The sequence below is a fragment of the Erpetoichthys calabaricus genome, chromosome 2, assembly GCF_900747795.2.
Source record: "Erpetoichthys calabaricus chromosome 2, fErpCal1.3, whole genome shotgun sequence".
Lineage (NCBI taxonomy): Eukaryota > Metazoa > Chordata > Cladistia > Polypteriformes > Polypteridae > Erpetoichthys > Erpetoichthys calabaricus.
The window spans coordinates 294,832,134-294,859,536 of NC_041395.2; the positions used below are offsets into that span (position 1 = coordinate 294,832,134).

At 42.4% G+C, this 27,403-nt stretch overlaps 2 protein-coding genes across 9 annotated transcripts in view; one reads left to right on the forward strand and one right to left on the reverse strand.

Moving 5' to 3' along the window:
- nrap (nebulin-related anchoring protein) overlaps positions 1 to 19,132 on the forward strand; it is a 117,233-nt gene extending 98,101 nt beyond the window's left edge. For 2 of the 3 annotated variants that reach the window (XM_028791434.2, XM_051922120.1), the window contains 5 exons: positions 4,476 to 4,580; positions 5,064 to 5,171; positions 7,770 to 8,081; positions 17,518 to 17,670; positions 18,910 to 19,132. In XM_028791434.2, coding sequence (XP_028647267.2) covers positions 4,476 to 4,580; positions 5,064 to 5,171; positions 7,770 to 8,081; positions 17,518 to 17,670; positions 18,910 to 19,023 — 792 coding nt within the window. In that variant the 3' untranslated portion in view covers positions 19,024 to 19,132. The remainder of the gene's footprint in view (positions 1 to 4,475; positions 4,581 to 5,063; positions 5,172 to 7,769; positions 8,082 to 17,517; positions 17,671 to 18,909) is intronic. The other variant, XM_051922121.1, reaches the window with a different exon arrangement.
- Positions 19,133 to 19,839: 707 nt separating this feature from the next.
- The window catches only part of habp2 (hyaluronan binding protein 2), a 53,156-nt gene continuing 45,592 nt past the window's right edge, over positions 19,840 to 27,403 (reverse strand). For all 6 annotated transcript variants that reach the window (XM_028791446.2, XM_028791445.2, XM_028791444.2 and 3 more), the window contains one exon: positions 19,840 to 20,220. In XM_028791446.2, the coding sequence (XP_028647279.2) occupies positions 20,065 to 20,220 (156 nt within the window). In that variant the 3' untranslated portion in view covers positions 19,840 to 20,064. The remainder of the gene's footprint in view (positions 20,221 to 27,403) is intronic.

The following is a 27,403-nucleotide window of genomic DNA, read 5'->3' on the forward strand; positions in this document are numbered from 1 at the left end:
AACATCTCATGTAGTAACTGGGGAGTGTTTTATTGAAAGGCATATTTTGCCTGCTAATTAAAATTATTTTATTATTTTTAGTTTGTTTTTTACATTGTCACAATAACGAGACATACTCAGATAAAGGTTTGGGGCAGCCACCTGTATAATCTGGTATCCTGGCTGCAAAGTTGCTTTTTTCAAAATATACAGCACTGATGTGCATACAACAGAGTCCAAAACAAGACTGAGGAAAAAGGGAAAAGGAGCAGGCTTTTAAAGGGGAAGACAGGAAGTGAGGTCATAAGGATCGGGCCCATGTTCTTCAGCCATTGGTTCGAGCCCGGACGTGACATCACAGGGCCCGGAGCCAGTAAGGTCTCCTTCCATTGGCTCAGTCCCGGAAGTGACGTCAAGAGAGCCAGGTGGAATCTCCCGGGAATGGTCTACAGGAAAGACAGAAAAAGAGTCAGTGCACTCTGCCACCTCCCGGTATGCCTCAGAACTGCCGTCACTCAAGCCCTTTAGCTGCCTCCCATGCGCCCGTGTGTGACAACATAAAAAAGCAAATTGAATTAAAAAGTAGAAGTATGAAATTCAGAAACTCGAAGACCACGGTGTCGCCAAGATTTCATTGAAGTTGCATTATTTATAAGAACCTCGTAGCCTTGTATCCTTCCTATTTCAATATGTCAACACTAATCAGGTGGTGGAGTGGTAGTGCTGCTGGAGACCAGGGTTCAAGTCCCCGTTCCATGTGGGCACCCTCTAGGTGCTGCAGGTTTCTCCCACAGTCCAAAGAAATGCAGGTTAGGTGGATTAATTGATCCCAATATGTGTCTATGGACTAGCATTGATCCTTCCATCCATCCATTATCCATCCATCCATTTTCCAACCCGCTGAATCCGAACACAGGGTCACGGGGGTCTGCTGGAGCCAATCTCAGCCAACACAGGGCGCAAGGCAGGAAACAAACCCCGGGCAGGGCACCAGCCCACCGCAGGACACACACTAGGGACAATTTAGGATCGGGACTAGCATTGAATTGCTACTAAAATCTGAAGCAAATACCAGATAACTGAAGCGCACACTGGCTCCCAGCTGCCTTGTTTCCCCCGGCCCACACACATGCATGCTGAACTGCTCTGCCGCACTCCACTTACCGGGGCTCAAAAGCAACCGGATTGCTCTGATATATCATAATGAGGAGCGGGATGGGGAGTAGTTGAAGGTCTCCAACTTGGAGTGTTGACTACATTAATATACAGATATTTAAAGAGGAGCGGAGTGGGGTTTAGAGGCTTTGGGTTGGGGAAGGGGTACTCTCAGAGTTTTGAGTGCATTGATATATGCAGAACATAATGGGTTTGGGGTCCCATTAAGAGCTGACTTAGCATTCATACATGCATATAGTAATGCAGAGGACTTCAAGTTCCGAATATTTTCCATTGAAGAATGGGATCTTGTGAGGGCGGCGGGGGAATTCTTTCAGTACCGTATTTAGGATACTGTTGATACAGTACCATTTTAAAAATGTGGTATTTTGGTACTTCTTCACTACCAATATACTGAGTAACATTAGTGTTGACCCTGCCATAGACTGGTACCCTGTTGAGGGATTGTTCTTGATGTGTTAGGCTGCAACTTCCCTATGACTTTGGTCTGGATAAGTAAGTTCAGAAAAATGGATGGAATAAAAGTCCTAGTTGCTTTTGTACATATCTTAATGAGACGTGTCCTGATATTGTTAATACTTACATGATAGTCATGGGGTCACAAAGAACCAAAGTAGAAAATGGAAGTGCAGGGTACAAGGTGCCATTGCAGGCAGTATAGTGATAGCAGTTAAGATACTGGACTTTAATCCATACATTTGTTAGATCAATTCCTGTCTGTATCTCAATGTGTGTCATGTTACCCACCTACTCTCCAGCTGCAAATATCTATAAACAGTTATAATGAATTCTCATGTTGTAAACCGTCTTGTACAACAGGACTTATCTAAATGTATAACAGCACTAATAAAAACTAACAAACTCTGGGCAGGTTGCCAGTCCATTACAATGGCAACTGTACACATCCAAGACCCATCTGGATTCACCAATCAATCTAACAGGCACGTCTTTAAAATCTGAGTAGAAACCAAAATGCCCAGAGAAAACCGAAGCACACATAACATAAAGGTGGAAACTTCAAACAGATGCTGGATGGGATGGGTTTTGAACACTGGGCCACATTCCATTGATGGTCTTAGAAGTGTTTCCCCTAATTGTGGTAGAAAAGTTCTAAGACATCAGCCACAATATTAAGCACAGAGACAGAAGCACATAATGTCACATTAACTGTTGAAGATCAGGTGCTCCTGCATCCAGAAATGTCACAAACGGAGTGCACTGCACGTGAGAACAGTGTTGTCACCAGCAAGTCTACTTCAGGGAATTCCCTCACCTCTTGTGAGAAATCAGACTTCTGCTTACTTCTACTGTGACCGAGAGGGCCTCATATGAGACAGTGCCAGGATGTCGCTCTCAGCCTTGCTGTCCCACACCATACTCGGTGGGCTCCTGACCTAAAGGTTCCTTTGAAGCTGCTGCTTACTGGTTTAGAGCAGTGTTTGAAGTGGGCCTGTACTCACCATCACCTTTTCCAGTTTCAGTACAGAGTATCGGTGAGCAGGCCCCTCCCAGATTTGATTGAGCATTAATGTATGCCAGGGTCCGAATGTCCGTTTATTGCAATAAAATGAGTATCACCAGTAATTTTCTTCCCTTCAAGCACTGGTTTGCAGGGCCTGTGTTCTCAGTCCGCCTCTGCGTGTGAGTGTGTGAAACAGAGTGGCAGGCCCAGAGCAATAACTTGCTGGTGACAAATGTTTAAATAGAAAAGGATGAAACAATCCTATTTAGAAAGAGCCTCAAGGAACAATGAAAACCTTTTTTTTTTTAAACTAGCACATAGTAACTACAGAAACTAGAAGCCAAAAGAAGAGAATACTTCAGTTAGAAGATAAAATATTAAAAGATGTCTGACTCAAAAACTTGCACGTACTATGGATTGAGTTTGAGAGCCCCGTGTTATTAAATGTATTGGCAATTCTTAAATTGATCCGCGTGAGAGTGGTGGGACTTATGTAATCGTAACCAGAGCTAAGCAGGCACAGAAAATGAATAGACATGAAACCAAAGTTACATCAAAAAGCTTTGTTTGATATAAGTGATGTTTTCTGAAAGATGTGTAGGTCTCAGTTGAAATTTTAATTTACGTTTATTCCATCTGGACAAAGCAGGCAGCACTGTGAGGGTTATGTTTTTCGATTTCTCCAGTCCCTTCAAAAACATGCCGCCATACTTGTTAAGAGATAAGCTCAGAGACAGTCAGGTGGATGAGCCTATGGTGTCCTGGATAATGGACCATCTGTCGGGCAGACCACAGCTTATGAGACTCAAGGACTTTGTCTCTGATACAAATTTAAGCAATCACAAGGAACAGTCCTGTTCTTTTTACATTGTACACCTCAGACTATAAATATAACACTGGGTCATGTTACTTGCAGAAATTCTCAGATGATTCTGCACTTATGAGGTGTATTGATAAAGGGATGAGACGGAGGAGAGGAGTCAGGAGGAGAACTGACAGAAAGAATCGTTTGCAACTAAACATAAGCAAAACCAAGAAACTGGTTATTGTCTTTCGCTTCACTAAAGAACCCCTCTGTCCAGTCACTATTCAGGGAGTGGGTATCGATGTGGTGCATTCCTGGGGGTCCACGTCAATGTTAGGTTGGACTGGTCTTGTTTTTTTTGTGGGTAGTGACATTCTTCATATCTCCTGTAAGTCTGCCATGGTCTACACCGTGGTGTTCTGGGCTGGTAACATCACTTCTAGAGAGGCTCGCCGAATCAACAATGGAGCAGACTTCCCTGATAAGTTTGTTCAGGTGTTGTGCAACTTCTAAACTCAAGTTGCTTCCCCAGAGACTGCAGCGTAGAACTCCACACTGGCTACTATGGACTGAGAGAACATTTCTAGTATCTTGGTGCTCCACATAAAAAGACCCGAGTCTCATTAGCAAGTAGAGTCTGCTCTGGCCCTTTTTTGTACAGCGCCACTTGTGTTGTCAAACCAGGCCAGTTTGTTATTTATGTGAATCCCCAGGGGTATTTATAGCTCTGCACCACCTCTAAGACATCCATCTGAATGGCGACTTGTCTTTTTGTTTTGCTGATGTTGAGTTGCAGGTTGTTATCTCTGCACCACAAGACAAATTCTCCACAACTTTCCTACACTTTGACTTGTCTTCAGTATAAATGTAGCTTATGATGGAGGAGGCATCTGAAAATTTCTTTAGGTGTCAAGTGCTGGTATAGTCTGTTGTGTAGAGGGTTAAGAAGAAAGGAGACAGGCGTCTAACCGATTCAGGCCAAGGACATTCAGTTACCGGGAATGGGGTTTACTGAAATTTATCATCAACAAATAATCCTTTTTTTTCCCTCAGAGGCTGTACAGGTCAGGAAATTCAGAGTCTATGCATCAATACACCCTGCCCCCAGACCACCCTGATTTTATCAGAGCCCGCTTGAACGCACAGCACATCAGTGACGTAAGTATCCAGAGAAAGGGATCTGCAGAGAGTTTCTGTGCTTTTAAATGTCTCCAGGGGAAGCCTGGACACCTGTAGTGTACAAAGTACACTCATCACTGAACCTGCTTTTTTGCTTATTCTAAAGCCTGTGTACATTTTATATGTTATTAATAACATTATATTTTAACTGTTAATACAGCATATTATATTGCCTCTCTTTGTTTGGATGCCAGTTCAATTCCCAGCATGCATGTCCTCATATATTACCTGCAGTTACTCTGATTTGCCCAAAATGGCCAATGATACTTTGACTGAGTTGGTTTTGTTGTGAATGACTAACATCCTGAATTAAATATATGAAGACTGTATAATATTAAAGAGTGAAATGTGAAAACGTTTCATTTTAAAAAACTTTTAATTCCAATAACATTTCAATGAAATGCTGTCAGACTGCATAATAAGATGGTCCCACTGTAATGGACGCCTCTCTTTCTATTACAGAAGGTGTACAAAACATCCTGGGACCAGGTCAGGTCAGCTGGCTACGACTTGCGCCTGGATGCCATCCCTTTCCAGACTGCTAAAGCCTCAAGAGAAATCGCAAGTGATGTGAGATTTTATTTTTTTTTGTACTATTTGGACAGCACCATTTTCAGAGCAGATAAGAAATGACCCCAAACGGCCTGGAATGTCATTTAGGCACATTTGTCTGAGACGAACGTCACTCACACACGGACTTTTATTTAAGACAGTGTTTTCTGCTCCGTAACAGTTGTAGCAAATAATATCTCAACTAATCAATAAAATGCCCAAGCACCAGGTTATAAGTAATTTAATTTATCATATGTGTATTCATTTTGAATACATAAAATTATGATTATTTAAAAGTGTAAAGTATTTCTGTAACATCAATTGATTGTTTTATAAACAATTGCGTTCATTATTTTCTTCAGCTCAGTTTTAAGTTCCACTTCATGCATTAGTGATGCTCCAAACAAAGATCAGATGATTTTTTTACTTCTTCTTCTTCTTTCGACTGCTCTCGTTAGGGGTCACCACCTCGGATCATCTTCTTCCATATCTTTCTGTCCTCTACATCTTGCTCTGTCACACCCATCACCTGCATGTCTTCTCTCACCACATCCATAAACCTTCTCTTAAGCCTTCCTCTTGTCTGGAAGCTCTGTCTTTAACAAATGATTTTTTTACTCCACATGACTTAATCGGTGATGAGTATATTGGTTGATCTCGAAATATGATTTTTTTCAGTATCTGTTTTTCTAAGCTTTACAGTAATCTCAATGTAATGCTCCTTTATGCAAAGTATTGTGGTACCTGAGGTAGTGCGCATGTAGTTTTACTCCTGAGAGAGAGAGAGAGTAGCCAGGCAGACTTGAAAAGAGAGAGAAGACCGGAATATTCTACAGGGTCTAGCTGCAGACCTCCACTAATGCATTATGTGTCTGGGATGCTACATGATGCATCTGGTCATTGATGTCTTTCTCAACACATCCTTTTCAAGGTGTGCCTCATGCTTTGTTCATGGAAAACACACTCTGCACTATGATTAAGATTAAGATCCAACCCATTATTCATTGGTCAAGAGTCCTCTCTTCAATTCAAAAACTCAGTCCCATACCATTTGCTTTTTTATTAATGATTGCGTTCTGATTTTTCCAGAGGTATTTATTTAACAATATTTCAGAAAAAAAATTGCATGTATTTAGCAAGTTTTGAGCAAACAACTGGAAAAGTGACGTGTGGATTATGGAACACAAGTAACGTGACTTTTTTAATTTTTTCCATGGACATTTTGATATCCTTTGCAATTGTAAAGTATTAGCCGCCATTGACTTCTATTATATCATAAACTTTTTTATCTTCCTACCCCATAATAACATGAGTTTTTCTTGGTTATCACTACAAAACACTTGTAAAATATATTAAAAACATATAGGTTTTGGGTGAAGCATTCCTTTAATGAATTCAGATCTTTGTATTTTGTCCTTTAATAAGTAAGGACACTCATATTATGGAGTCATGTTATTTTCTAACCCGCTTAATCCAAATCAGGGTTGTGGTGGGAGGTTTGCATAGGGTGCCAGGAAGGAGCAAACCCTGGATGGGGCACAAGTCCATCACATTGCGAACACACACACATATGCCAAATGCCACCCATCAGGGCCAATTTAGTGTCGCTAGTTCACGTAACCTGTACGTCTTTGGACAGTGAGCGGAAACTGGAACAGGAGGAGGAAACCCACGCAGAGACGAGGAGAAAATGTTAAACTCCAAGCAGGAGGATCCAAGATGGGAGCCCTGGTCTCCTTACTGCCGAGGCAGCAGCGCTACCACTGTGCCACTGTGCCGCCCCTTACTTTGAAGTTGTATGGCTAAATACTCTGTGCACGTGTTTCATTATTGTACTAGCTGTGCCAAACCTAAGATGGGTTGAAACCAAAGTCATCACTGTGAATGCTTTCAGTGTAGTGGGTCCCATCCTATGCTATGCATGTTATCCTCTAGCTGTGCTAGAGACATGGCAGCCAGCTGGACACACAGACAGACACACAGACACTTGTCCTTTTATTGACATGGATTTTAAGGTGAATTTATTTATTTTAGTATTTTTTAATGGTCACTGAACAATAAGCCTACAGACAGGTAAAACCTATGATCAGCAGTTTAATTGTAAACATTCCACTTTAATAAGAATATACGGCTTCTACATGTCGAGTTATGCAGGAGCTTAGTGAAAAAAAGTTTTTAAAGGAAAAAGAATTTAACCTGGTATCAGAATCGGTCATTTCTAGTACCATTAAATCAGGGATCGCCTCCCTGGTGAGGTGTTCCGGGCACATCTAACAGGGAGGAGGCCCCGGGGAAGACCCAGGACACATTGGAGGGACTATGTCTCTCGGCTGGCCTGGGAACGCCTTGGGATTTTCCCGGAAGAGCTAGAAGTGGCCGGGGAGAGGGAAGTCTGGGCATCTCTGCTCAAGCTGCTGCCCCCGCGACTCGACCTCGGATAAGTGGAAGAGGATGGATGGATGGTTGGATAAATCGGGGATCGGTGTCAGCCCTAAAAATGCCCGATTGAAGCGTCTCTCATATGAATGATATGTTTTTAATTCATACTTTCAGAGATATCTAGGAGGAAACATACAGGTATGTTGACAGCAGTGTTCATTTTTTTCCCCCCAACAGTTCCGCTATAAAGAAGCTTTTGTTAAAGACAAAGGCCAGATGATTGGTTTCCACAGTGTCGATGACGACCCCAGAATGAAACACTTCTTGTCGGTCGGCAAACTCCAGAGTGCCAACGAATATAAGAAACAGTTTCAGGAAAACAGATCACACTACAAGATCCTGGCAGACCAGCCTGGATTTCTTCACGCCAAAAAGAGCCAGCAGCAAGCCAGCAATCTGAGCTACAGACAGCATCTCCATCAGTACACTTGTGACCCTGAGCAGCTGAATCTGAAACATGCCAAGCAAGCCTACAAACTGCAGAGCGACGTAAGCCTTCTCATAAGTCTCTTTATTTTCCTGTTTTAATTGTGGTTTTGTTTTGAAAAACTAGCACAGTGGTAACTTTAACACCTACAGTAATCTCAAATTCAGGCCTTGGAAAAAATGAATGAATCCGTATAACAGATGGGTCAATGTTAAAGTGTTAAAGCTTTCACCACACATGGCTTTAATGCTCTTTATTCATTTTAAAATTTTGCTTTCATGTTAAGAATTCACTCACTTTCATTTCATTTTCTAAAAATAACTGGTGGAGGCGCTGGCACAAAAGACAGCGTATACTAGCCTGATGCTGCTCCTTCATTTCATCTCTGCACTCAACCAACAAACTTTAATAACAGAAGAAAGCCAGCAGAATCTTAATAAGTAAGCTCTTTTGTATGAATCATCAGGCAGCAAGACAAAACTCTGCTTGGGTGTTTCTGTGTTCAAACATTACATGTCTTTCCATTTTTGTACCCACTTAATCCCATCTGTGGTTGTAAGTGGATGGAGAAGGGACACCCAGTCCCTCCAGATGAGATGCTTTTATTTCCCAGCTAATTACCTAATCCTCCCACAGAACACGTGTACGTCTGAAAATAGGAGATAAAAGTAAAGACGTCATATTTGCCGGGACAACAAGCAGAAATTTGACTTTATAAGGTTTCTTGGGGAATATGACAGTACAGCACATTCAACTATTTATACAATTACAGTTACTAACAGTAATAATACCTTGCTGTGTCATACAATATAAAACTATTTCAAAACAATTTGAGTAGACGTCTTGATTACATCTTGCCTGAAGAAGGGGCCTGAGTTGCTTTGAAAGCTTGCATATTGTAATCTTTTTAGTTAGCCTATAAAAGGTGTCATTTTGCTTGACTTCTCACTACATCCATAATGGCTAACACGGTACAACACCCTAGTACTATGTCTTGAACCCAAAAACAAAATGTAATTATAAACCTCTCAAAGGTTTCTATTTAAGAGTCTCTATTCCCTCAACTGACATAAACATTTCTTGGAACCCATTTTAAATAGCCCTTAGGCATCGTTGATGGATAAACTCTCATCTGGTTATCCTAAACTTATGGCAGAATCGTGAAAGAAGAGCTTCTGTAGTGTCCCTCTGTGTTCAACTTCGAAACTAAAACATCCCTTGCCTGAGTTTCAACAGCTTTCCCACTGATGGACCATAGTGAAGAAAACGGATCCAAGCAATCAGCAGAGATAAAGGACCACATTTTTATATGCCATGTTTTGTAACTAGCACTCTAAATCTGAGGAGTACATAAATTTCACGCGCGGCCTTAAGACTGATGCTGTGCCTTTTTAACGTGAACAATTTTGACATGGGAATCGGCTTTTGAGAGGGCAAATGCATATCTCGCAGTTAATGCGTGAGAGTCGGCACTGCGTTGGCACCCACTCCTAGACAGTACATACCACTTAATGTAACTGCAATGTGATTAAATTATTTTTTCTGACTAGCAATGTGAACAATAAGTGTAAATGCTGTATATTGGTAAGCTTTATGTCTGGAACACATATACAACAAACATGAAAAACTATGGAAAATGATGCAAAGATAAATAGTCATTGTGGAAACATAGGTCAAATACAGTTATTTTAAAGAATACAACATAATTTTCCTTGTTTTACAATATATTATATTATACTATATTACAGGCCGGCCTGTGCACTGGTACTGTGAGTGCTGTGCAGAGTGGTGGCAGAACCTCTGCATTTATCTTAGTTGATTCTGGGGTTCATCAGGGGTGTGTTTTTGCTCCTACTCTGTTCAATGCTTGTATGGACTGGGAGCTGGGCAGGGTCATGGGGTCCAGCGGCTGTGGGGCATCTGTGGGTGAAGAAAGATTCATTGATCTTGACTTTATGGATGATGCTGTGATCTTCGCGGAGTCAATGGAGGTTCTGATTGGGGTGCTCGAGAGACTGAATGAGGAGTCTGAGTGTCCGAGCTTGCGAGTATCCTTGATATAAAACAAGATCCAGGCCTTTAATGACCTCTTGGGCACAGCCATCAGCAGTGTGTCTGTCTGCGGAGAGAGTGTCGATCTTGTCGAGAGGTTTACTTACTTATTTATGTCTCTGGTGACCCCTGGTGCTTCCTTTTTTGTTATATGGTTACAAGACATGGACGCCATCCAATGACCTGAGATGAAGACTGGACTCCTTCAGTACTGTGTCTCTTTGAGGGGATACTCACCGAGTCCCAAATGAGTCACATTACCTGCATTGTGGGGGTGGGGGGGTTCGTCAGTTACAGTACTATGGCCATGTGCCGTGATTCCCTGAGGGTGATCCGGCTTGGGGGATCCTAATACCTGTGGTCCCAAGTGGCTGTACTAGGCCAAGGGGATGCCCATGTAACACCTGACTGTGGCAGGTAGATGGTTACTTCTGGAGGGTGGGATTGGACCATGTGTCTGCTCGGGGGGTTGCCAATTGGGATCCCAAACTGTTTCGTTGTGTGGTTGGTGTGACAACACGCTGTATCTATGCATGTTTCCCAACCTGACTCTGATACTAAATTGACGTTTGTCAAAACAGAGCGAGCTAACGTTAAAATGAAAAACAACATGAACAGGTTAGCTTGACCTATTAACATGCTGGCATAAGAAAGTTAACAAACTTACCTTGGTAATTATAAAGGAATTTCCTCAAAAATCGATGAGCCTTTATCAAGTTTTGTTGGGTAGTGTTTTCAACAATATGTCTTATGCTGCAAAAATCAATTATTAGAAATTAAACGTGATCCATTGCTGGCTAGCTAACATGGAGTAAATTCACCCATTGATGTGTGACTTCAGAATTTTGTGCAGAGCTAACTATACAACTGTATGCATGTGTGTGTGAATACCGGTAGACATATTTATGGGATTATTTTTTCTAAATGCTGAGCCTACAAACATATCTGCCAGAAATGAGTTGTGGCCGTAGTTCTCTTGTCCAAATGATCAAGCTTTCCTTGATGGACACTGCTGACTGTAACACTGTTCAGTTTGCCTCATGTCATGTTGGCTTGCAACTACATCTTTAATCCACTGAGGGCACTAAAACGTCAGTAGCAACAATCTGCTCAGATAAAAACAATCTGCACACCTCTTTTGGACGTCCTCCGATTATCTCTGCTGTTTCTGTACTGCAGTTGAAAGCGTATTTTACAAGAGAGAGAGACAATTGCATTGTTTGAGTAGATCTGTGTTAAGCTCTGGACACTAATTCTCAATGGCAGTTTCAAGCTGTCTAGTAAGTAAACTCTCCCATTTCTGAAGGATATGAGGACCTTCCTGGTCAAAGTGATCATAAATTGTGTATCTTTAATATCTAGCACTTGGCAGTACTCTGCTCTGTAGCAGTCATCTGGTGATGGATGTGTTCCTGCTTTTCAAGTGAGGCTCATTCTGCCATTTAAAATGAACTGTTCTATCTTCTGCTATACGTTGATATCAGGGAGCTGTTGCAATAAACAGAAATGGTTAAATTATAGCTGCATGAATTAGCTAAACTGCTGTCAATGTTAATAACAAGCTAACTTGAAATCTATCACTAAGTTAGTCTTTGTCTCCAAGCAGAAAACTTCCTAACAAGTATGCCACCACTAGGGGGCAGGCTAAACAGCCACTTAAAACAGCAGCTCCTTACTAAAGTTCAGAGCAAATATTACTGCGAGAGGCAACAATGGCTTCGTCTGGGCCTTTTCTGCTTAGATGCGAAGCTCAGAGGGTGATATTTCTAATAACTGAACTATTTACTGGTCTTCATCGGCAGTTGCAGACCATTACATAAACTGCATTTAATACGACGCTGTTTTCTGTGAAGTATGGAGCTCGCCTACAGCACATGTGACAAATTTGTAGTAAAACTGGCCGTCCCAGTCTCACCCCGTGATGGGGATGACATGTTGAGGTTTTCCTAAAGCTGGAGGGGATGTGTCCCCCCTGTCCCCTTTGGAACCTACACCACTAGATAAAAGGATAAAATACTGGAAACATCAGAGAACAGCAGCTAGCTTTACTTTTAGTGCTGGTGTAACTTCTTGAAATACGTAAGGCAGTACAGCAACAAAATATGAGTCTCTGGCACAACAGCTTCAGAGGCGAGCTTCTTGCGTGTGGCTGATATCTCCTGACTTTATTTTTGGGAGAGAAATGGCTGGAGTGATTGATGTATTCCAAGAGGACAGCACTCAGATGTTAAGTCATCGTGAATGACAGACAGCCAGGCAGTGGGCAGCAGTGTGTGTTAGCTGCTCATCTTATTCACGTATTGTGGACAAGAGTTCATCAAATAAACGGTAAAATTCCATTCTTGCTCTTTGTTCCTGCTTTCCTCTGTTGCAAGAATATTTTGGTATATAAAAGGATTTTAAACTTGACCTTCAACTTGATTTCGGTTTATAGGCAGTGTGTCTGACAGTTTACATTTGAAATGGTCATAAGGCACCTCAGATTCCTAGTAAAAGCTAAAGATGTTTTAAATGTGTGTTTAAAAACAAGCTAACTATATCGATATATATGTATATTTAATAATAATAATAATTCCTCGCATTTATAAAGCACTTTTCTCACTACTCAAAGCGCTCAGCAATTGCAGGTTAAGGGCCTTGTGCAAGGGCCCAACAGAGCAGAGTCCCTATTGGCATTTACGGGATTCAAACCGGCAACCTTTCGATTGCCAGTGCAGAACCCTAGCTTCAGAGCCACCACTCCACCTATTTAGAAAATATAAATAAATATCTACTGTACATCAGCATTTAAAACAGGGGTGATAGATAGATAGATAGATAGATAGATAGATAGATAGATAGATAGATAGATAGATAGATAGATAGATAGATAGATAGATAGATACTTTATTAATCCCAAGGGGAAATTCACATACTCCAGCAGCAGCATACTGATAAAGAAACAATATTAAATTAAAGAGTGATAACAATGCAGGTATACAGACAGACAATATCTTTGTATAATTTTAACGTTTACCCCCCTGGGTGGAATTGAAGAGTCTCATAGTGTCGATCTCCTCAGTCTGTCAGTGGATCAGTGGAGCAGGACATTGACAGCAGTCTGTTGCTGAAGCTGCTCTTCTGTCTGGAGATGACACTGTTCAGTGGATGCAGTGGATTCTCCATTATTAACAGGAGCCTGCTCAGCACCTGTCGCTCTGCCACAGATGTCAAACTGTCCAGCTCCGTGCCAACATTAGAGCCTGCCTTCCTCACCAGTTTGTCCAGGCGTGAGGTGTCCTTCTTCTTTATGCTGCTTCCACAGCACACCACTGCGTAGACAAGGGCGCTCGCCACAACCATCTGATAGAACATCTGCAGCATCTTATTACAGATGTTGAAGGACGCCAGCCTTCTAAGGAAGTATAACCGGCTCTGTCCTCTCTTACACAGAGCATCAGTATTGGCAGTCCAGTCCAATTTATCATCCAGCTGCACTCCCAAGTATTTATAGGTTTGCACTCTCTGCACACAGTCACCTCTGATGATCATGGGGTCCATGAGGTCCATGAGGGGCCTGGTCCTCCAAAAATCCACCACCAGCTCATTGGTTTTGCTGGTGTTCAGGTGTAGGTGGTTTGAGTCGCACCATTTAACAAAGTCCTTGATTAGGTTCCTATACTCCTCCTGCTGCAGCCCACGATAGCAGTGTCGTCAGCGAACTTTTGCACGTAGCAGGACTCTGAGTTGTATTGGAAGTCCGATGTATATAGGCTGAACAGGACCGGAGAAAGCACAGTCCCCTGCGGTGCTCCTGTGTTCCTGACCACAATGTCAGACCTGCAGTTCCCAAGACGCACATACTGAGGTCTGTCTGTAAGATAGTCCACGATCTATGCCACCAGGTATGAATCTACTCCCATCTCTGTCAGCTTGTCCCTAAGAAGCAGAGGTTGGATGGTATTGAAGGCGCTAGAGAAGTCTAGAAACATAATTCTTACAGCACCACTGCCTCTGTCCAAGTGGGAGAGGGATCGGTGTAGCATATAGATGATGGCATTCTCCGCTCCCACCTTCTCCTGGTATGCGAACTGCAGAGGGTCAAGAGTGTGGCGGACCTGTGGCCTCAGGTGGTGAAGCAGCAGCCACAGGGGTGAGCCACGTTAGACATGGAGGGCCACAGTAGCTGCAGGTTTTTGTCCCAACTCAGAAAACAATCCTCACCAAAAACAAATCTTATTTAATTGAATGGCTTGTTAGTGTTTTAACTCTGCCATATCAAATCATTATTATATTGCAAAATTTGTTTTCTTTCCAAGGATATCATCCAGCTGATTTGAAGCCTGAGGCGGATGCGCAATTCTCACTCCTTCTTTTTATTTCTTTACTTTCCTCCCAAATATTTTATTAAACCGGGTAGTTCACAGTGAATACATGCGGTCATAAATGGAGACAAGTGAGACCGAGAGCTGCTGGCTCCTGTGTAATTTGCATCTTATTGCTAATAAAGAGCCGGTAAAAACACCGAACGCAGCTGTTTAAGACCAGAACAAGGGTGGGGGGAATCTTAACAAGAGAGACAACTAAAATGAAACAGAAAAATGTTACTTGGGCAATAATAGATGACTTCTCATAAAGTGACTGGGTTGGAATAAAAACCTGCAGGCACTGCAGCCCCCCAGGACTGCCGTTGCCCACCCCTGATTTAAACTATTAATAACAGTGATGTAGTGACTATGAATTACATTTGCTGAACACTACAGTTGAGGAACGGAGCTTATTCCAGCCGCACTGAGCGTCAGTCCATTACAGAACACACTTACTCTCATCCCCAGACTCCATCACACTGTGCCAACTTAGACAAGAAACAAAAAAAACAACAACATGTTCATGGAAGCCACGCTCTTAAATATCCTGCTTCTTTAATGCCACTTTAGAGTTCTTTAGTGGTTTGTGTGGTTCCTCGTAGAACCATTGCTTGACAAAGCACCATTTCATTCTGGGAAGGGTTCTTTGTCCTTCAAAAAATGTATTAATATTTAGAAAATACCCAAAATCTTTATTGTACAGTAGGCTCCCTAGCAGGACACTAACAGACTAAGAAAACCTCAACTTAGGCTGTGTTATTGTATGCAGCGAGAGTCCTTTAAGAAACATGGGCCACTGGTACGAGGGACGTTCAAAAAGTTTCTGCACTTTTATATTTTCGTTGGAAACGGCGAAGGCGGGAGGAGTAGAAATTGGGCACTAAAATTTGGTACGACGCTAGGAACATTGCATCGCAGCGGAAAGTGACTATGTAGAAAAGTGATATCGTTTAGTTTTGAAATTCTTAATAAATAGAGTTAAAATAAAGTGCGGAAACTTTTTGAATGTCACTTGCATTTCACAAATCTGATATCATCTATTCATGGTTATTTACTGAATGGGGCCTGTTGCAGATCTAAATAAATAAGAGGGTCACTCTGGAACTTTCAGGTGAATGAGTCTTTTGGGAGCCAACAATGGTTCCCTATGGCATCACCCTGAAGAACCACTCTGGCACCTTTATTTTTAAGGGTGTGCTTCTCCACCTACTTGCCGAAACAGGCAAGGAAGAAAATATCCATCCATCCATTATCCAACCCACTATATCCTAACTACAGAGTCACGGGGGTCTGCTGGAGCCAATCCCAGCCAACACAGGGTGCAAAACAGGAAACAAACCCCGGGCAGGGCGCCAGACCACCGCAGGGCACACACACACACACACACACACACACTAGGGACAATGCACCTAACCTGCATGTCTTTGGACTGTGACAGGAAACCCACGCAGACACGGGGAGAACATGCAAACTCCACGCAGGGAGAACCCAGGAAGCGAACCCGGGTCTCCTTACTGCGAGGCAGCAGCGCTACCACTGTGCCACCCAGAAGAAAATATATAATAGTAAAATGTATTATTATTATTATTAAAACAGTGACCTTGTCATTTCCCCATGAAAAAGTGTGAGAATCTCTGTTATGAGCAATAAAGCTTTACCTCTTTTACTGTCTTTTGTAACACACTCTCAAGTCTTTGTAGAAAATCCATACACCTGAACGTGGCATAAAGAATTTAGGACAGTTACAACAGACAAAAAAAAAAAAAATCTATCACATTGGTTTGTGTGAAAACCTTCAGTTATTTTTTTTCCGTAAACCTGAGAATATTTTTTGTTCATCTGGCTTGTTATATGAAATCTGCTAAACAATTTCACTGTTCATTTGATGTGCTCACACACACACACACACACACACACACAGTAAATAGCTCGTTTTCACATCTTCCCACAGGAAAGCACCACATACATGGTAACAAAGCAAATCGCAGGCTGGCTTCTAAACGGGGAGCCAAGTGCAATGAGGCATCAAGGTGTTTTTATTTTCTAAACTAAGTTAGCACTTCCTTCATTTTCACCAAGTTTAGAGTCTGGTGGATGGTGACGCACCAATGGCAGACCGTGATGGGACTGGGCCTGGCTTATTCACGACAAGTATTCCAGTTTATCACTGCAGGAAGCGTAGTACCCAACAATGTTGAAATGAGTCATTTAAAGCCTTAGAGAAACGAAAAAAGAACAAAGAAGTCTTCCCACGTCCTTCTTCTCATGATCCCAATGCTCTGAAATACAGCTTCTTTATCTTTCTCACTCCACCTATTTGGAAATTTCTCCACTTATTCTTTCTTGTGTCTCTGTTGATCGTAACATTCAAGTAGAGTCGGAAGCTCTGCCGTTTGTCTTTTAAGATCTCCTCTCTCTATATTAGTTGTTACTGTAATTCCCAACTGCCATTGCTGGTTGACTACTACGTACAGTACAGTATGTACAGTGAGTTTCAAGTCAGCTCATTTCCCCACTTCGGCTCACTCTGTAGTCCTGAGCAAGTCGCCTAATGTGCCGGTGGTCTCCAGCTGTAATGCACTGTGTATGTGTACATCGGGATGGAGTTTACTCCAGAAAGCCACTTTATTAAATAAGCCTTTTCTATTTGTTTTTATATTTCAAGATAACACTGGGGTGTTGCAGGCCATTCCCCATATGCCATATTCACGTGTCATTTATTTGTTTTCTTGTGCTGTCCTGCATTACAGTCTTTGGTGCTATTGAACTTGTTTTTTATGAAAGATACTACATAAAGTTGAATTGATTATTTCTTATTAAAACAATAAGAATATACTGAATTATGTATATTTTGATTACTGAAAGCATTGTCGCATATTCTAAAGCATTGCAATATCTTTAAAGGTCGAGCATTTTCAGACAGAAGAGACTAGAGGTTGGTATTTAGTATAAAAGACACTTATAAGGTAATACTGTAAACCTTTCCACACATAAACACTGTGCACATTGACTCTTACTTCTTTCCTAACTCTATACAAACAGAAAATTTAGGGAAAACATTGAGAATGTGTTAATCTGTAACTTCTCTCTCTCTTTGTAGGTTAATTATAAATCAGACCTGAACTGGCTCAAGGGGATTGGCTGGACACCCCCTGGCTCATACAAAGTTGAAATGGCCAGGAGGGCAGCTGAACTGGGCTACTTCCAGGGGCTGGACCCTCAGAACGCTGCAGCACAGCCTGAGCATTCAATGGTAAGAAGGCTGGCATCGTGCACTTCTAGGGCGCAAAATCCATCAACTGAATGTGCGAAAAACAGCGTTCACTAGGTGTCACCTGCTTCCAAATCCAAACACAAGCTCATTATGTCTGTGGTAAAAATGACATGCAGTATATCACGTTCAGTATTTACTTTATATGGAAAGCACACTAGTTATTGCTGTATTCAAAGTAAGATCAATATATTTTATACAAGAAAACAATCTTCTTCTTTCGGCTGCTCCCATTAAGGGTCACCACAGCGGATCATCTTCTTCCATATCTTCCTGTCCTCTGCATCTTGTTCTGTTACACCCATCACCTGCATGTCCTCTCTCACCACATCCATAAACCTTCTCTTACCTGGCAGCTCTATCCTTACTGTAGCATCCTCCTCCCAATATACTCAGGATCTGCACATGTCCACACCAACGCAATCTCGGCTCTCTGAACAGTACAGAGTAATGGGGATTGTGGAACCGAGGTGAAAAAGAGTGCAGGCAGGGTGGAGAAGAGTGTCAGGAGTTATTTGTGACAGACGGATATCAGCAAGAGTGAAAGAGAAGGTCTACAGGACGGTAGTTAGACCAGCTATGTTATATGGGTTGGAGACGGTGGCACTGACCAGAAAGCAGGAGACAGAGCTGGAGGTGGCAGAGGTAAAGATGCTAAAATTTGCATTGGGTATGACAAGGATGGATAGGATTAGAAATGAGGACATTAGAGGGTCAGCTCAAGTTGGACGGTGGAGAGACAAAGTCAGAGAGGCGAGATTGTGTTGGTGTGGACATGTGCAGAGGAGAGATGTTGAGAAGGGTGTGATGAGGAAGAAAAGAATAAATCTGAGTTAAATCTTGACAACTGACTTTTCTGAGTTAATATCCTTGGCAAACAGTTTGTCAGAACGAGTTCAGAAAGTGAGCCGACTGGTCCGTGTCTACACGCTGGCAGGGCCGTCTTAACGCATGGGCATGCTGGGCAGTTGCCTGGGGGCCCCATGCTAATTTATGTATGTAGTGACTTGAGGAGTGGTTGTGTCTGTAGGGGCCTGCAGTGCACTGCTCTGCCCGGGGGGCCTATAATGCTGTTACGACGGCCCTGCACGTGGACACCTTTTTGTATGTGTCATGGCTCTGTTGGTTCTGCACGTCCCTTTTAAACCTGTCAGGATTACACACTGGGTCAGCGATGGGGACTCAACTGGCCACTAAGAGGTCTTTTATTTTCTATTATAGGTAAGTCAGAATTTGCAGAATGAAGAATTTCAGCAGAGCGGCGTGAATCCCGATGCTACTGAGATCCTCAGCGTGAAAAAGAAAAAAGGACACACACCTAAAAAGATGATGTAGACTCTTGTGTGCAGTTTCAAAACAGTAGAAGAAGAAGAAGACAACAACACCGCTGTCTGGCAGCTCACTGTACAACAAAAGGCTGATGCCCAGTTCGCCAAGAGTGATTGATGGGAAAAGATAAACAAATGCAAACGCTCGAGAAGAAAAGTTGATTTTTTCGTGCCATGTGAAGCAAAACTTTAAAAGAAGTAGAGATCAGTGAAGTTTATTATTTTTAATAGATGGTAGAATTGAGGTGTCTGACAGGTTCAGCTGTGTATTAAACAGAAACTGTTTGAAGCTTTTTTTAGAGTTGCTTTACCCCCAAACGCAAAGCGTTATGCTGCACTGCACCTCAGACCGATCGGTACGGTCATATGTGCCTGTTTTAAATTCAATAAATATTGTAATACAGTACGTTGGTCATTTTTAATTTTTTCTTAATCTCATTCTCATAATTCTTACTGAACATTTCCATTCATCTTTTCTCTATACCTGCGTTTTCTTGGTGAGAGTCACTGACAGAGGAAGGTGGGATGCCAAAGTTACCCATCGACTTGACGGTAGGCCTTCACAGAGTACGTCTACATGCACATCCAGCAATTGACATTTGCCAGCAGACGTAAGTGCTTGCATTTGTGGTGTGCTTAAACGTGGATATAAAAAAATGGAAGGCATCCCAGCTAAAAATGCAGCAAAGGCCCCAGCAAAGGCTTCTACCCGCTATGTCACCTCATCTTTGAAATCTCCACCTGCTGCTGCAGACTTTTATTTAAGTCCACTGCTGTAAAGGCATCATATTACTTTAAAATGACCGAATCTTTTATCTGCAAATTCAAGATTTTTCACGTCTGGCTGTTTGATTTTATTTATTTCACAAAATCTCTTGGCAGCCTGTTGTAGACAGCATAAACTGGACATGGCAAACAACATCTATTCCACTTTGTAGCATTTTTCATTAGGCAGACAGATCAATATGAACAGGCGAGTGATTGCAATTTCTGAGTTCATACTTGACATTCTTAAAGGTCATCCATTACTGTGGAGTGAATGCAGAAATCAATTAATTTTTGATGTTATCCAGTCCCTGAAGTGAAGGACGTCAGCGTAGATTCCTGGTTTATTCTTCACGCCACAGCTGTCACCCCAGCTCACAACACCATAGAGGTAATGTACTCCTTTTTGTGAGCAAGTAAGTGGCCCACCAGAGTCTCCCTGTAAAGAAAAACAAAAGGTCACCCTGTCTTTACCGTCTGCTCATTTTCTACACCAGGTTTTTTTTCATCTGAATAGCGTTAGAGAAAGTGACAAACACCAATCCTGGGTGCAACAACTGCAGGGCAGGGACGCCAGTCTAGAGTGCCTTCAGAAAGTCTTCAGACCCCTTCACGTCCTGCGCTTCATTCTGGGAGCCCTGCTTTTTTTCCCCTCAGTCAGAGAACATGCTGCCAGTGTGAGTGATAATTCTAAAGTTCTGCTTAGTCAATATATAGCGCCTCCACAATTTACACACATCGCCTTATGCTAAAATCATTTAAATTCATTTTTTCCTCTCATCGAGCAGTACTAAATACCCCAGAATGACAAAGTGGAAACAAGATTTTAGAAATCTGTGCAAATGTATCAAAAATATAAAACCTAAATATTACACTGGCACAAGTATTCAGACCCTTTGCTCAGGACTTCATTGAAGCACCTCTGGCAGCGATTCCAGCCTGGAGTCTTCTGTGGTATGTATGACGCGACAAGCTTCACACACCTGGATTTGGGGATTTTCTGCCATTCTTCTCTGCAGATTTTCTCAAGCTCTTTCAGGACGGATGGAGACCATCAATGGAGGGCTATTTTTAGGTCTTTCCAGAGATGTTCAATTGGGTTAAAATCTGGATGAGACCATTTACAGAGTTGTCCCAAACCCACTCCTGTATTGTCTTTTCTTTGTGCTTTGGGTTATTGTCCTAATGGGATGTTAACCTTCAGCCCAGTCTGAGGTCCAGGGTGCACTGGAGCAGGTTTTCATTAAGGATATCTCTGTACTTTGCTCTCTTCAGCTTCCTCTAAACCGTGTCTGGTCTCCAAGTCCCTGAAAAAACAACCCCACGGCAGGATGCTGCCACCACCTGGCTTCATGGTTGGAACAGTAATGAAAGGCGTCTGGTTTCCTCCAGGCATGACACTCTTCACTCAGTTTGATCAGTCCATAGAATCTCATTTTTCGTTTTAGTCTGAAAGTCTTTTAGATGCCTTTTTTGCAAACTCCAAGTGGACTTTTATGTGTCATCTGACCGCTCTGCCGTAAAGCCCAGGTTAGTGGAAAGTTGGAGAGGCAGGTGTTCTTCTGGAAGTTTCTCCCTCCCATCTCCACACAGGTTCTCCAGAGCTCAGCCAGAATGACCATTGGATTCTTTGTCACCTCTCTCATCACGGCCCTTCTCCCCAGATTGTTCAGTTTGGTCGGGCAGCCAGCTCCAGCCCTGGATGATGTTCAGATCCTTGATCCATGTCCTGTTACTTTTTGAGTTATTTATGTTAATGTTACTTTTGTTAATTATTTGCATTATCCCCTGTTTTTGATTTTATCTCTAAGTCTTTATGTGCTCCCTGTTTTGTGGGTAGTTCCCAAAGAGGCGGGGCCACCTGCCCATCATCATCGGGCACTGTCCTCAGACCTATAAAGGCAACAGTTTCCCATCATTCCTTGTGGTTCATTCAAATGTACTTGGGAGGCAGTGACTTGACTTGTGTTTTCGTGATTTCTCTGGATTTTTATGTTTTGATCTTGTGCTCTGTTTTTTGACCATTCTCTAGATTACTGTATTGGGACTTTTGTTTACACTGGGTCGCCTTATTGTTTTGCACAACTCCTATTGCCTTTTGTGCTCCATGGATCTTCATTGTGGCTGAAGAGCATCTTTGAAGAATAAACCTTTTTGTTTTTTTTAACAGAGAACCCGTGTTTGCTCTTATATCCAGTCAGGGTTTTGATGGTATTTCCCCCTCTAGTGGGTCTCTCAGTTCATAGCAGTTCTAAAAGTAAGTTTTTGGAGTTTTTTTTTTCTTGCCTTCCTCAGATGTGTGTCTCAACACAATCCTTTCTCTAAGCAATTCCTTCGACCTCATTGCACAGGGTCGAAACACTTGTCTCAATGTGATATTTCATTTTTTTTTTTTAAATATATTTGTTAAAATCATCTATTTTTTGCTTTCTCATTCTGGGGAATTGAGTGTTGTTTGATGTGGGAAAATTTTAATTTAACAATTTTAGCATAAGGGTTCAATGTAACAAAATGTGCAAAAAGTGAAGGGGGCCTGAATACTTTCTGAAGTTGTTGTATATTCTCTGTGAAGAGTTTTAAAATTGTTGGTCATACTGACAACATGTTCTTAGAATGAAGCTAAAACAATCAGTGCTCCCAGACGAGATGCACAGGCACACAGGGGGAGCGTGACAACATCACTGAACCTCCAGTGGACAAAGTCACCTTGTGTGGCACCGCATTACTGCCTTTCACAGTGTGGTGTAAACCTCAAGGTGGCAGGTTCAGTAACCTAAAACTGCATTACATTCATTACAAAAGAGAAGGAAAAGGTCAAAGTTTTTACATTCATTTTTACTGTGACACTTAGGTTGCATTAGCCGCTTGGAGAGATCAGCCCATCTGTTTAGATAATGGCGTGAATATTTAAAAAATGAAAAAAGCAAACAAGTAGTGCTTAATCGAGCAGTTCATGATGTAAGAGCCGGTAATGCAGCACTCATCATCCTAAGATCACTCCGCTGTTGCTCGGTTTGAGAATGGACAGGAGCGTCCGTGGATGAGGGGGTGGCATCTGCCTGTGTGCACTCATCCCAGTAAGTGGCCTGTCACCCCCAACTCATTCAAACTGGGCAAGATGAGATCCAGTAATCCCTGTTAAAGCTGCACACAGCTCACCCTTCCTGCTTCTCTTTTTGGCATAAAAACAGTCAAGAAAGTCAAGTGAAGCATTGTGAAATAAGAGAATAAGTGGCAGAACCTTTCATGTCCTTGAATAATTCAATGCTTATGAAATTATGCAAATCAGAGAGTCTTTATTTAGTGGGGTCTCTTGAGTATCATGGCCACAGCAGTCTTGAATGACGGCAAGTGGTGAAAAGCGCAAATGAAAATTAACGAAGCAAAGGTGAAAACATGTAATGTTCAAGTAGTAATTCAAAATTTCATTTTATTGAAGAGCAACTAAAATATGCAATTATTTAAATGCTTTTCCAGTTCAAGTAAACCACTCGTTCTTAAAAAGGGGCCCCAATTTTAAAACATTTAAAACAGTGTCGTGTTTACTTCTTCCATTGTTAATTCATGCGACAACCACTGCCTATAAATGGGACCGGCACGAGGGGGCACAGGGGCACGGGTGCCTGTGTTTGTGTGACGGCAACCAGGGATGAACCTGCCTTTCAGTCATTGGTGTCATGATGAAATGAGAAATTTTAAAATGAAAATGTCTTAAGATTGTGACTTTGGAATGGCAGAGGAACTTTCACATCTCATTAATCCTAAGTGCCGTGTTGGCCTGGGGTAATGGTGAGGTTATAAAAAGAACAAACACATCTAAGGGGACTGGTCATACAAACAATATGATCTATATACATAATTCACTAAGTCCATGGCAAGCAAGACGCACGCAAGACAGAGCCCCGCCCACCAACAATTCACTAAGCAGCCGACCATGGCACGCAAGACAGAGACCATGGGATACGCATGACAGAGCCACGCCCGCCAACTCACAGAGCCCCGCCCGCCAACTCTAAGACCATGGGATACGCACGACAGAGCCCCGCCCGCCAACTCTAACCCTCCTCCCGAGTCCACCCTCGCCCTCGAGGCACGCAGCACCTCACCAAACACCGCCTCAGTCGCTTTCCTCTCTGCTACAGTCCACGTTGACTTTTCATTGTTCTTTTCAGTTCCGGCTGCCTTTCTATATATAATCCACCAAGTCGCCCGACCATGGGATACGCACGCACGCACGCAAGACAGACCCCCACCCGCCAACTCCAATACTCCTCCCGCGTCATGGGGTACGCACGACAGAGCCCCGCCCACCAACTCTAGCACTTACTGTTGCCGGTTGCATTAACAAGCAACTTTTGTGGCGTCACATGCATGTACTTACACTGACGACAAATATGACAGCTCTTCCTCACGAACAAGATTTCTCAAGATGGGAAAAACGGAACACCTGCAACATTACCTTCACATTGTTTTCCTTTTATTTCTGATCCCGTTCAACAACTATGTGGCGACATCGACTTCTCAACTGTGACTCCGGAACAACTCAGTACGCGAGCTATAGTAAGCGTCACCAACGAAGACTCGCTACACCTTAATGAACAAGTACTGAAACTTATCCCTATCGACGAAGTAACTTTCACCAGCATTGACTCCATCGTCACAGACGATCCCGCATATCAACTTTCATTCCCTGAAGAATTTCTTAGCAGTCTTACTCCCACTGGCATGCCTCCGCATAAAGTCAAACTTAAAATTGGTTCAGTTGTCATACTTCTCAGAAACCTCATGCCAGCAAGTAGTCTCTGTGACGGCACTAGACTGACTGTTACCAGCATTCACCACAATGTATTGGAGTGTAAAACTATCGCAGCTGCTACCTCACAAACTGTCCATATTCCCCGGATATCCCTGACCCCATCAGATTCAAATTTGCCTTTTACGTTTACACGCAGACAATTTCCTGTTAGATTGGCCTTTGCAATGACAATTAATAAGGCGCAGGGACAAACTTTCAAAAAGATATGCCTGTATCTGCCAGAACCAGTTTTCAGCCACAGACAATTGTATGTTGCTTTCTCCAGAGTTCCATCTTTTCATTCACTCACAGTCGTATCCTCAAACCCACCCCATTTGGAAAACTGTGTCGTTCAGGAAGTGTTCACCCATCAATAAATAATTACGTGGCATATGCTACACCGCGGGTTGGCTAGTTTCAAATAAAACTACACAAACAATATTCAGAATAAGGATAATGAGGCCAACTCCTGGAGCCAAGCAGGTGTAGTGTTGACGTTGAGCAATGAGCTCCTGGTGGCTTGATGACGATGACTATTTCACCAGTAAAAGTGGACTGAAAGTACAGTGATGAAAATCTATTTTAAACACGTGTAAATGAATTATATGGGAAAGCAATGTGACCTCTTTTATATAAATGTTTAATGATTTTGTAAATCAAACACAGGCACATTACCTGCATAGTGAGGGCACGTCAGTTTCAGCACTATGGCCATGTGGTGCGATTCCCCGAGGGTGATCCTCATTGTTGAGTGGCTGGAACAGGCCAAGGGGACGCCCACATAACACCTGGCTGCGGCAGATAGAGGATTATTTCCGTAAAGTGGGACTGGGCCACGTGTCTGTCTGGGGGGTTTCTAACCAGGATCCCAAGCTGTTTTGTCATGTGGTGGGTGCGCTGTACCAGGGCAGGCGTCCCAACCTGACCTGACCTGAAACACAGGTTTCTGTTCCAAAAAGCCCGACAGGTGGTTATAAGAGATTCATTGTCTCTTTTGCAATCACTTGGGGAAAATACCCAGCTGTGCATTTTATATAAAGCTGCTTCAAGGAGTGAAAGCATCACAAAGGTGCACTGGGGAGCAATTAGCCATGAAGAGGCTTGCAAAACGGTAAGGAATGCATCCATTTCTATGTGGCTTGAATGGGTTACTTGTTCTTTATTGATTTTTTCAGTTACTTTATATAGACAGCATTTCACTGGAGTGCAAAACATGTGTGAACATTTTATGTACAGTGTAATACGGTGTACTGTATATGTAACGTGGGAGAGGGAAAAAAACATCTGTCTCTTCTGGGATCTGCACCTGGAGATGCATGGGGGAAGAGTTTAAGGTGACACAGTAGACTAACAGCCATCTATTCCTATCGGCACCAGAAACGACTTCAAGTAACCTGAAGAGCTGACAAGCCACTGAACTACAGCTCTGTACCCACCGCAGTGCACTTTAAAAGGTAGCCTGATGACCCATGTCTGTCATTCTGGACCAGCAACTAAAACAGACACATGAGACGTCATCAACAGATTTGAATGAATCAACAACTGGTGGTGGTTCAGGAGGCTTCCCGCTGTTTATGTAAAGCACTTTGTGTTTAGAAAAGCATTGTATAAATGTGTGGTTACTTGTAGTGATTAAATGGGGAATCCATCTTGTGTTTTCCTTTCCATGGTTGTGATCGCATACATAAGGAAAAAAATTAAGAAAATCCAGAAGAATACTAGAGAGCAAGCAGTACAGACTTTATATGCAGTACGTATAGACAGAGACATGCAGTATAAAAACACTAGCTTGGGGTTTATTATGCAAAAAATGTGGATAATTTTATAAAGAGTACAAAGTCCTCACTAAAACAATGGTCACACGAGAAAAATGGACGTATGGCAGATTTTGTAATTTGGGGAAAATATTCATTGATAAGAGATTAGAAAAACAATCATCAAATGCCTGGGAAATTAAATTGTTTACAAATAGTTTTGGTATTATTCTTGGCAAGCTTTGTATCTGTACTCACTATCCATTGAAATAGATTTACATTTTGGAATGTTCTGTATTTACTCTTTGTTTAAAATTGCCCCATATCTCTCTATTATAATAAAAAAATCTTGGGTCGAGACGTAATTTTCTCGGAGACACTTTAACGTTCCACGAGACAAAGAGGACAGCTGCTGTACAGGCTTTTAAATGTTCAAGATCACGCAGAATGGCACAAGCAACAGCAGCAGCAAGCCAGCTGATCGAGCATAGAGGAGGTAAAAAAATGTATTTGTTTCCCGTTGTATCACCGTTTAAGAGGGGGTTTCGAAGGAGCAACCACATCTCCTTGGGATGCGTTCAGCTCCCCTGTTCACAAAGTGAGTGGCAGAGATGCAAAGTGGCTGGTGTGTAGCGCACCCCGGGGGAGGTGGGGGGGGGGGGATAACTCATTCACTACAGATTTATTACTGGCAAATATCAAGAAATAAAAAATGAATGAAATGAAAATAACAATCTCTTTAAATTGTATATCCGGTTAACCAAACCCGGGGGTGGGCGAGTGAAGCGAGCAGGGAGCGGAGCCCCCTAGTTAGACATATATAAATGAAAGACCTGTGCGTGCGTGTGTGTGTGTGTGTGTGTGTGTGTATGGAGCAGTCTGCTCTGGTCACACTCAATCACAGCCACTAGATGGCGCATGCATGCACGTTTATTTTTTCCGTACTTGTATGCACCTCACTTCTCACTACGAAAGTCCTGTGTGCAGCAAACGACACCCCGCAACAACAACATCGTGATAATGACACAGATGAAGAGACACGACGTAGAAAGGAAGAAAACACCTCAGCGATA